At 35.1% G+C, this 11,841-nt stretch overlaps 1 protein-coding gene across 1 annotated transcript; it reads right to left on the bottom strand.

Annotated features, from left to right (window-relative positions):
• Positions 1–1,062: 1,062 nt before the first annotated feature.
• On the bottom strand, positions 1,063–1,587 carry LOC127081083 (secreted RxLR effector protein 161-like). The gene has a single exon (XM_051021368.1). The coding sequence runs from the start codon at positions 1,585–1,587 to the stop codon at positions 1,063–1,065; it is 525 nt and encodes a 174-aa protein (XP_050877325.1).
• Positions 1,588–11,841: the final 10,254 nt, after the last annotated feature.

Here is an 11,841-nt window from a genome sequence, read left to right as displayed (position 1 = left end):
AAACCCCTATTTCTTGTTTTTCTCTACCTTCATGAGAGACGATGTAGTGATCATCGCAGTCAGCAAATCTACCGAATTCTTTCACCATATTTATGTAAATAGGGACATAGAGACGGTTGAAGTAGGTGAGCCAACCTTGATTCTTTAGTTATGGTGTTAAATCCATACCATTTTCTTTGAGGCTCTCAAAGTCCACCAATAACTCACAAAGGACTTCCAATTATTCAAATGGTATAGATAGATTGATGTGGGATGGACGATCAAGAACATGAGGTTCTTGATAAGAAGTTGTTGTTTAAAGTGCAGTGGTGGATGAGACTTGTTGTGGGGATTCAACCTGTTGTTCTGGGGCACTCATCTCTTGGGAGAACTCGAAGATTTGTTGTTCTTGAGCATTCATGATGAAGTTGTTCTTGATACCAAATGAAGTTTTAGAGAAATAGATGAAGAGAAGTTGCAGAGAAAAAGGTTAGAAGATTTAGTTTTGTGCAAGTAGTGAAGAATGAAAGTGTGAAAGTGGGAGTCATGGGAGTATATAAACAAAAATAACATATTGCAAAACAACAACGGTAACTTGAGAGGGAACACAAAAATTGATTGCTGCTAGAAACGAGTTTGACAATCATGAGAAAAATTAAATGCAGTTAATGATGAGATTCTAATCTCAATATTTGCACACTGCTCGAGGGGATCTCAACAGTTTAGCCCTTGAGTTATGAGCTAGACAGGTGTCTAGAAAAGCTAGAGCCATACATTTGGGAGGCCACATGTTGATGTATTTGAAGTCAAGAATACCAAAACGTTTCTGACTTGAGATGTTTCTAATAGAGATGTCTTCTAACTTGTAGAAGTATCAGAATCAGAATCAGAAGACATCATATGCTTGAGTCAGAGTCTAATTTTACATTAGAGATGAGGAGCACAGGTTCAGAGTCATTCTGGGCAATCTTCCATATTTAAAATTTTCAGAATGAATAGAAATCTATCTTCAGCTAAGAGTTTTGTAAAGATATCAGCCTATTGATGATATGTATCTATAAATTTTAAAGCAATTGTCCTTTTCTAAACATAATCTCTAATAAAGTGGTGTTTAATTTCTATGTGATTCTCTCTAGAATTTAAAATTGGATTCTTACTTAAGCAAATAGCAATAGTATTATCACAAAAGGTAGGAATGTTACTCTCATAGATCTGAAAGTCCTCAAGCTGATTCTTTATCCAAAGCATCTGAGTGCAGCAAAGTGAAGCTGAGATATATTTAGCTTCTGCAGTTGATAGTGTAATGGTTGATTGTCTTTTGCCTGCCCATGAGATGAGGTTTCCTCCTAGAAACTGATAGTTCCTAGATGTGCGTTTGCGTTCTAACCTATCTCCAGCATAATCTGCATCATAATACCCAGAAAGCCTGTACTCTGATGTTTTCTTATACATCAAGCCAAGATTAGGTGTTCCTTTCACATATCTAAGGATTCTCTTAACAGTGGTTAAATGAGATTCCCTTAGATCTGACTGAAATCTAGCACACCGACATACGTTGATTAATATATCAGGACGAGAAGCAGTCAGATAAAGGAGAGAGCCAATCATACAACGATAGAGTTTTTAACAAAACCTTTTGACTTACCTATTCCTTCTCTAGAATGCAAGTAGGATGCATGGGAGTCTTGGATGGATTGCTTTCTGACATGTCAAATTTCTTCAGAAGATTTTCTATGTATTTTCTTTGATAGACATACATGGCTTCTGATGTTTGATTGATTTGAATGCCCATAAATAACTTCAGTTCTTGCATTAAGCTCATCTCAAATTTTTCCTGCATTAACTCATAAATTGTTTGGCCGACAAAGGGGTTAGCAGAACCAAATATTATATCATCAACATAAATATGACAAATCATAAGATCATTTCTGACGTTTTTGCAAAAGAGAGTGGAGTCCACTTTGCCTTTGATAAAATCATTTTCAAGAAGAAATGAGCTAAGTCTTTCATACCAAGCTCTGGGAGCTTGTTTCAGACTGTATAGAGTTTTCTTAAGTTTGAAAACATGTTCGGGAAGTTTTGAATTCTCAAAGCCAGAAGGTTGATGGGCATACACTTCTTCAGAAATGTAACTATTCAGAAACGCACTTTTGACGTCCATTTGATATAATTTAATAGAATAATTAACAGCAAAGGATATAAGGATACAAATAGATTCTAACCTCACGACTGGAGAAAAGGTTTGATTGTAGTCAATTCCTTCTTGTTGACTATAACCTTATGCCACCAAACGTGCTTTATTTCTAACAACTTCACCCTTTTCATTTATCTTGTTTATGTAAACCTATTTAGTTCCAATCACATGGGTTTCCTTGGGTCTTGGTATTCTTTATCTTGAAGAGCTTCTTCACATGATGTTGGCTCTATCAGAGATACTAGTCCCATAAGTGTTTCTTCAGAAATTTTGAATGTTGATCTTGATTTGACAGGTTCATCCTTGTTTCCCATAATTAGTTCTTCAGAGACATTCTGCCTATTTCTTTGTCTTTTCTGTTTGACTGTACGTTCAGGTGCTTATGAAGTTCCTCTTTCTGCTTCTTCAGAACCAATTGTCTTTTTGTCAGAACCTGCAAGTGTGATCTCCAGATCTACAAATTTCTCAACTAGCTTAGAATTTTCATAGTCAAACTTATAATCAAATCTGACATGAATTGATTCTTCCACAATTTGTGTTTCTGTATTGTATACTCGATATCCTTTAGAACATTCTGAGTATCCCAACATAATACACTTTTGTGCCTTAGAGTCAAACTTGTTCAAATTGTCTTTAGTGTTCACAATAAAGCAAGAGCATCCAAAAGGATGAACGTAAGCAATATTGGGTTTTCTTCCCTTGCACAGTTCATAAGGAGTCTTCTCCATAATAGGTCTGATGGAGATTCTCTTCTGAATGTAACATGATGTCTTCACATCTTTTGCTCAGAAGTGCTTAGCCACTAGTCTCATTGATCATCGTTTTGGCCATTTCTCGGAGAGTCCTATTCTTCCTTTCTACAACTCCATTTTGTTGTGGAGTTCTAGGATAGGAGAAATCATGGGATATTCCATTAGAGTCTAAACGTTCTTCAAAAAATTTGTTTTCAAATTTTCCACCATGATCACTTCTGACTCTGATAATCTTAGAGTCATATTCATTTTGCACTTTTGAACAGAAACTGGTGAACATAGAGTTTGAATCATTCTTGTACCTTAAGAATTTCACCCATGTCCAATGACGGTAGTCATCAACAATGAGAAGTCCATACTTCTTACCATTTACTGACGCTGTCGTAACAAGTCCAAAAAGATCAATGTGTAGAAGTTCCAGAGGTCTGGAGGTGGAAACAACATTTTTGGTTTTGAAAGTGGTTTTATAAAAGATTTCCTTTCTCACATGCTTCGCAAAGACCATCTAAATAAAACTTCAGCTTAGGCAGGCCTTTGACTAACTCAAGTTTATTTAGCTGAGAAATCTTCCTCAAGCTAATGTGACCCAAGCGTTTATGCCACACCCATTGCTCTTCATTAACAGACACCAAGCATTTCACGTTTTGGTTTTTCAAATCTGAAAGTTTTATTTTATAAATTTTGTTTTTCCTCTTTCCAATGAAAAGGATTGTGCCATTTTTCTGATTGACAACCTTGCACATTTTTTGATAAAAAATAATATCATAACCATTATCACTTAATTGACTTATGGATAACAAATTATGCATTAATCCCTAAACATAAAGAACATCAGAAATAGAGGGAAGAAATTTGTTACCAACTGTTCCAGATCCTATGATTCTTCCTTTCTGATTTCCTCCAAAGCCTACGAATCCAGCATTTTTAAGTTCCAAGTTTTGGAACATATGCTTTCTTCCTGTCATGTGTCGCGAGCATCCAGAGTTTAGGTACCATGACTGGTGTTTTAATTATGTTGCATAGGATATCTGCAACATACACTATTTTATCTTTTGGTACCCATAATCTTTTGGGTCTTTTAGGATTAGTTTTCCCATAGTTTTTGAGAACTTTGGGTTTTCTAGCGTTACTGAACTTCTGTGTCTGTGTCGGTGTATAATGGTAAGAAAAAGGAGATTTTGGTTTATTTTCTATAAAAGGTTTCTGATCATCTTCATCAGAGTCATAACCAATTCCTCCTTTTCTATTATGACTTACTGTAAGACCCCAACTTTAACCCTAAGATCCCTCATGCTATCTCATCATTTGCATTGGCTTTGGGATCACACCTTGGTATCTTCCTTACCCCTCATTAATTAGGTTTGTATTGGGAGATATCACCAAGCACATTTGATTGTATCATACTTTATTTTCCTTTGATTACTAACCAAAATACCAAAAATATGCCTAGTGTAGTTTCATTTTTTTGCAGGTAGTGTGTGCATCCATTTGTGCCATATCAAGCTCATATCTAGTGTTTGAGACCCTCAATACAAGAGATCAATCAAGGAAATTCTCCCCATGTTTCTAAGCATCATATATGGATCCCCATGTACTTTATTTGTGAATTTGATCAAGAATTCATCAAAGGTTTGAAGCTTGGAAGCCCTAATTCATCTGGGTATCTTGTATGACTTCCTCAACAAGTTTCTTCATCAATTGGTAAAAGATTTCAAAGGATACTTAATTTTACATAATATAAAGAATATATTATTCTCCATGATCCCCAAAGATCAAAAGAACTTCAATTTTGCAAGTTAGTTCAAAGAGGTTGACCAGAGAAAGTCAACTGATCAAATTTGGGGTTCCTAGACCCTATCTCCTACAAATTGTGTCATATGAAAATGATTCAAAGAGAAACGTTACTATTTACGACATTACAAACAACTTTGGTGTTGTTATCAAGAGCTAATTTTGCTTAAAAAGTCATTTTATATGGTGAAAGCTTATAGGTCATTTTGTCTGTGCCCTAGATAGAAGGTCAACTTCCAAGAATCATAACTTGCTCAATTTTTATGATATTAAGACCATCCAAGTTTCATGATTAATTTCAATATGTCTTGTCCAACTTTTATTCTTTGAAAAATGTCAAATTCTACTTGCAAGGGCATGTACCAAGAGGAAACATTATAGGTCATTTTGGGCCATCATCATTGAACAATTAATTTTCCTCAACTTCTAAAATCCATAACTCCCTCATGCAAGATTCAAATAGTGTCAAATTTGTGACCAAAGTGAATAGGAATGAAAAAGCTACAACTTTTAAGAAGGAACTAGTTTCATTTGAAACTCATATTAAAAGTTATTCAAGTGAAATTTGAATTTTAACTTAGAAATTTCAAAAGGTGTGGAAAGAAATGTGTAGGCTATATATACATGATCCTTGAGCTCAGAATGGGACCCCCTCTTGCCCAAGCTTTGACTTGCTTCTTCCCCAACCTCCATCAAAGGATAAACTTGAAGATTTCAATTGAAATCGAGTTTCAATTTCATTTCTGTTTTGAGATTGAAACTCCAAGAGTCCTAGCCCTTTGATCATTCATTTCATCTCTTGCAAGTGTATAGAAGCAAGCCCAAGAAAATTGAGATTGAGGTCGAGCTTCCTCATTGCAAACACAAGGTGAATTTTTGTGAAACTTTTCTTCTTTGATTCTCCCTTAATTCTCCATCATTTCTCCTGATTTTTGGTTGGTTGAAGTCCTACCAATGTAGGCAACAAGATTGAGTTGCTTTGAGGTTAAATCTAAGAAACTCATTTGATACTCCTCAATTTTCAATTCCATGTATCTTTCAATATAATGAGAATTGGAGAATTTTGAGGGCCGATTTGGATTTCTGACAATTTTCTCTTTAAAATAGTGTATGCATTTTTGATTTTGGTGAAGGTTGATGGTGGACCAGTCCGGTGAGGTCCATCGGACAAGATGATCGGATTCCTAGCTACGGTGATGTGTTGGCACCCTCCTGTCCCTTTGACCACGTTTAAATGTTATAATCATGGCCCTTGGTTTGAATGACTCACTTTACAGCATGTTGACCATAATCCACCATGGACAACACACGCGTGGCCATCAGATTTGTCACCTTAATTAATGAGGGAGATCTAATGGCCCTTGTTTTTTCTCATTTTTATTTTATTTTTGATTTTATGTTTAATCCTTTTATTTTGTTTAATTCATATTAAATTCATTTTTAATCCAAAAAATATGAGACTTTGACCAAAAATCTTTAAATATCTTCCTCTTCCATATTTTGAATTAAAATCAATTTTTGGATTAATTTTGATATTTTTGGTGAATTAAATGATTTTTTACTTGTTTTTAAATTTTTTTAAATACTTATGACTTTCCAAAAATTCTAATTTTTTTTGTCTAAGGTCCTTTGACCTTGTTTGACCTAGGGTAAATCCCTTGGCCATTTATTTGGTGATTTGAAGGGATTTGAGGTTCTGTCCATTTAAAAATGCATTTTATTCATTTTAAAATTGATTTTTAATTGTTTAATCATTTAAAAATATTGTTGAGCCATTTGATTGACTATGTGATGTTTGACTTTCTGTTTGGCCTTGGTCATGGTCGATTTGAACTTTTATTTTATCAATACCATTAGATTTAGAGGGTTGATGAAATGTAATCCCTCAAGATGAATGGATAGTATTAATCAGATGAATTTCCTCATGTGATCAATTTGGGTTTCTATTTCCCCTTCCCTCTTCATCTTCATCCTTATTCTTTCCTAATCCATCATTGACCAATGAATTCTCTATAAGTCAAATGCTAGTCGATTCATCAATGACCTTGTGTCAGATGAATCAACATGAGCCTGATTGAGATAGGTCCATCCCATTTAATTTTTGTGTGTGGTATGTTTTAGGAGCTTCGTTCTTTGTACCATGTCTCTAACATGCATTAACACCAATATTTTACTTCCTGGCCTCAGATAGTTGTGAATTCTACATAAGTCCAATTACAATTTCTTAACATAGAGCTAAATTTATCCCACATGGCACAACATTCTAGTAAGTGAGATTGTAAGTCTCCCATTCTTCATGGCACTGTATGAAGAGTTGACTTTTTCTTCCTTTTTGTGAGAGCTAGTGGCATACTTATTGATTTATCCAAGTTGGAGCCCTTCTCACAGATGATGTCTTGGTTTAGGTCTTCATACGTGTGAATGGATAGTTGAGTGTTCTCCAAAGAATGACTTAAACAATTAAACTCTTCACTAACAATTGACTAACTCATTATTAACATTGCTTTACTTTTAAGTCATTTAATTAATGTAATTTAAATTCAAGTACTTTTATCATTCATCGCCATTTACATTTCATGCAAGATGTTTATGTTTCGGTCATCTTTATTTTGCTCACTTGAGCCATATCAATTGTGCTTGTATATATTGTGTGCTTGTAATTTTGTGATGTTTATGGTCTCAGGACCTTAAAATACTTAATAACGAAAACCCTAAAAAATATGTTGGTGGACTGTTGGACCTTTGACCTTGCCTTGATTTGAACTCTTGGACTTAGTAGTATGCAACACTCCCTATGCTCTGAAGGATTTGGCCAATGCCATTATTTTGAGACTGAACCATCCTTGACAGTACCTTTCATCTGATGCAGGCCGTGGGATTTTCCCTTGGGGTTTATCTGTCACTTTGTCTCTGTGCTTAATTGTTATGATGTTATTTTGATTGATGTCTGATGATTGTTTCTGTGAGTTTGCCAAGGAAATATTTCATCTAATAGATTTGAAGACATTGAAGACTGCTTGATTGGATATTATGGACATCTTTATTTGATGCCTTGGTCTTCACATTATTTGCTTGGATATTGCTTATGCTTATTGTTTGCTCAAAAGTCCAAAGGAAATGAGTTTTTATATGACATCTTTGTCTTGTGGATTGCTTCCTATTGGTCAGATCTTTTCAACTCTTAACTTTTAATTTTTTGTCTAGGGTAGTCTCTTCATCTCCTCCCACTTCTTAAATTTCAAAATCTCTCCCTCATTTCAAAAACCTTCTTTGTTTGTGTTTTCAACTTAGACATGTTTTAATGAGTAGAAACTTTGGCCTTATGGCAATGAATTTTCAAACTTTTTCTTAAATCAAACTTGTGAATAAACTTAATCATATTGACCTCAATTTCAAAATGACAAAAATAATTAACAACTTCATTTAAATCTTTTGGTCATTTTGTGCCCTTTTCTTTTAAACTTTTGTTAAAATCAATCCACCAACTTCTTTGAAATTTTTACCATGAACTACAGGGTTTTATTCCCCCATTTTTATGTTGGTTCATAGGCATAAGACTGAAGGTCTTTTCAAACACAAAAATATAATAAATAAATTATTTTCTCATCCCCCCATTCCATTTTTATCAAACATCTTTTCAAGTAAAATACTTGCACACAAAAAAGGGATCCCTAGGAGTACCTAGGACACTTTGGTTGCTAATACCTTCCCTTTGTGTAACCAACCCCCTTACATGTAATCTCTGGAATTTGATTAGTTTGATTTGAAAACTTATTTTCTTTAGGTTTTGTTCGTACTTTTCCTTTTCCTTTGGAAATAAATAAGGCGCAGTGGCGACTATGATTTTTCAATTGACGTCCGATTTATCCATAACTCGATGGTCATGAATGCACCGCTACCTAAAAAGTGACGACTCTGCTGGGGAGTAGTCCTCAGTGGGTTTAGCCTACTTTTTTGTGTGATATTTTATTGATATTTAATGTTTGTTTGTATATATTGTTTGTGTGATATAATTTGTCGGACGTGCTTGGTGATCTCTGAGTGGTGAGATAAGTTCTAACCCTAACTTGAGTGCAAATAAGATAGGAGGATGGTATAGTCACGTTCAACTCGTGTGGAGTAGTCCTTAACGAGTTAACTTGAGACCCATCTACTTAGTGGAGACCCCCTTGGAATTAATGTTGTCACACGAGTAAGTTGTGGATAAACATTACTTTTTCCAACTTGGGAGTCTTAGAAGCCAAGGATTGCATAACATTTAACCCAGCTTGGCCTATTTAGGACATCGTGCAGAGACTGTTCAAATGTAGGCTTGATAATAGTTGTTACGCGATACTACACTCAGACGAGTTTCTCTTGAGAATATTATGGGTTGATGAGTCAACCATCTAAACCTATAGTATTCGATAGATGAGATCACGACTCTGGGAACCTTTTAGAGCATGCTCTACCGGTTTTTATCCGTACTATACTCCTTTGGGATGGTCCTTAACCCAACTCCATGACCGTGACTCACAACAAACCCTTTGATTCTCTATTGATCCGATCAGTCTCGTTAAAATCAATGGAACTTGGGTGTTGATAAGGTGAAAAACCTAAATCCACCAAAATGTATGATTGATCTTGATGACGACTTGATTCACCTCGTTACCTTTGTTTGTGTTTGCCTTGTGTGTGATTGTTGCATTCATGCATTCATGTGCATCATAACATTCATCACAACAATAAATTTTCAAGGAACTAAGGTCTTATTTGCAAATGATTTTCAGACCATGGAATATGGACGAAGGAATACCAAAAAGTACAGTTTCAAATGTCCTGATTTGAAAGAGTTAAGGAAGTTGTCATCCTTTGTATTATATCCCTTGAATTTAAAGCAACGCCATGGGAAGCTTCTATCCGTACTATCTACTTATGTGGTTGAAGGGATTTTGAGTGTCTTGGTGCAGTTTTATGAACCTCTCCATCGTTGTTTAACTTTTCCTGATTATCAGCTAGTGCCCATGTTAGAGGAGTATGCCCATATCCAACAAGGTGCCTTTCAGTGGATTAGAGGAGATTCCCAAATCTCAAGTCATAGCCGAAGCTCTTCATTTGAAGAAATATGAGATTGATGCTAATTGGATAAAGAAAGGAGGAATCCAAGGGTTGACTTCTGACTTTCTCCTTGGTAGAGCTACTACTTTTTCTCAAGCCAGAAGCATGGATGCTTTTAGAGTCATCTTTGTCTTGCTCATATATAGATTAACTTTGTTCCTTAACATTGACTGTTTTGTTGATGTTAACTTCATTAGAATTTTCTTAATCAGGAATCTGATTCCAACTTTGTTGGGTGACGCGTACTTCTCTCTGCACTTAAGGAATTCTAAGGGTGGTGGAACCATGGTGTGTTGTCTTCATCTTCTATACAACGGGTTTATTCCGCACTTTCCTCAGACACTGGTCTTCACGGAAAACAAACAATGTCTACGGTGGTCTCAGAGACTCATGTCTCTTACTAATGATCATATTGTTTGGTATGATTCTTCTTTTGATGGCGTAGAGATTATTGTTAGTTTTGGTGAGTTCTCTAATGTACTTATCATTGGTACACAAGGAGGAACCAACTACAACCCATCAATGACTCGTCGTCAGCTTGGATTCCCCTTGAGAGATAAACCTAATAACATCCAGTTATATGGTCTATTCTATTAGGAGGGTAAAGATCCCCAATATTTGAAGAACAAAATGGTACATGCTTGGCACAATGTTTAGAGGAAAGGAAGATCCGAGCTTGGACCATACTGTAAGACCCCAATTTTGACCCTAAGATCCCTCATGATATCTCATCATATGCATTAGCATTGGGATCACACCTTGGCATTCTCCTCCCCCCCATTTCATTGGGTTTGAATTGGGAGAGATCACCAAGCACTTTTGATTGTATCATACTTTTTTTTCACTATTTACTAACCAAAATACCAAAAATATGTCAATGTATAATTTGTTACTTTTGTTGGTAGTGTGTGTGCTCACCCATGCTCTATCAAACTTATATCTAGGGTTTGAAACCCTCAATGCAAGGAGTTCAATAAAGAAATGGTTAAAATTGGATCTTAGCATCATATATGGATCCCCATGATCTTAACATGTCATTTTGATTAAGAAATCATCAAGAATTTGGAGTTTGTTTGCCTTGGAAACCCTAATTCATCTGGGTATCTTGTGTAACTTCTTTAACAAGTTTCTTTAACAATTGATCAAATATTTAAAGGGATACTTAATATTACATCATACTACACATATATGATCCTCCATGAGTCCCAAAATTCAAAATAATGTCAAGTTAGCAAGTTGGTTTATGATGGTTGATCAAGGAAAGTCAACTGGTCAAAACTGGGGTTCCCTAGACCCTATCTTCTAAAATTTTTGTCATATGGAAATTATTTCAAGAGAAAATTACTCAAAATTACATTCCAAACAACTTTCATGTGAAGTTGAAGATCTATTTTTTCTTGGAAAGTCATTTTTTATAGTGAAAGATTATAGGTCATTTTGGCTGAACCCTAGTTTGAAGGTCAACTTCTCAAGACCATAACTTGCTCAATTTTTATGATATGAAATCCATTCAAATTCCATGATCAAATTAAAGATGTCTACTTAAACCTTTATGTTTTGAGGAAGTTAAAATTAAACTTGCAAATGCATGTGCCAAGAGGAAACATAATAGGTCACTTTAAACCAATGCCATTGAACAAGTGATTTTCCTCAACTTCTAAAATGCATAAACCCTTCATGCCAAATCCAAACGAGGTCAAATTTTAAACCAAATTTAATAAGTTTGAAAGAGATACAATTTTGATTAAGAAACGTTTCTCATTTGAAGTCCATAGAAAATGTTATTCAAGGTGGAAGAAGTGAACATTTGACTTAGGACCTAGAAAATTTTCAAATATGTTTGATTTTCCAAACATCCACCTCAAAATTCATCATGATCCAAGCTTCAAATGGATAATTGTTCAACATGAAAGTTGTTCCCCTTGACCTCACCTTTCGAAAAAGTCCAAGATCATCTCATTTGGATCAAAATTGAGGGACTTGCGCATGGCTCCATTATGGGAAGTGTTTTGGCAAGATCTGGATTCA

This window comes from Lathyrus oleraceus, chromosome 5 (assembly GCF_024323335.1).
Source record: "Lathyrus oleraceus cultivar Zhongwan6 chromosome 5, CAAS_Psat_ZW6_1.0, whole genome shotgun sequence".
Lineage (NCBI taxonomy): Eukaryota > Viridiplantae > Streptophyta > Magnoliopsida > Fabales > Fabaceae > Lathyrus > Lathyrus oleraceus.
This window is presented reverse-complemented; position numbering and strand designations above follow the sequence as displayed.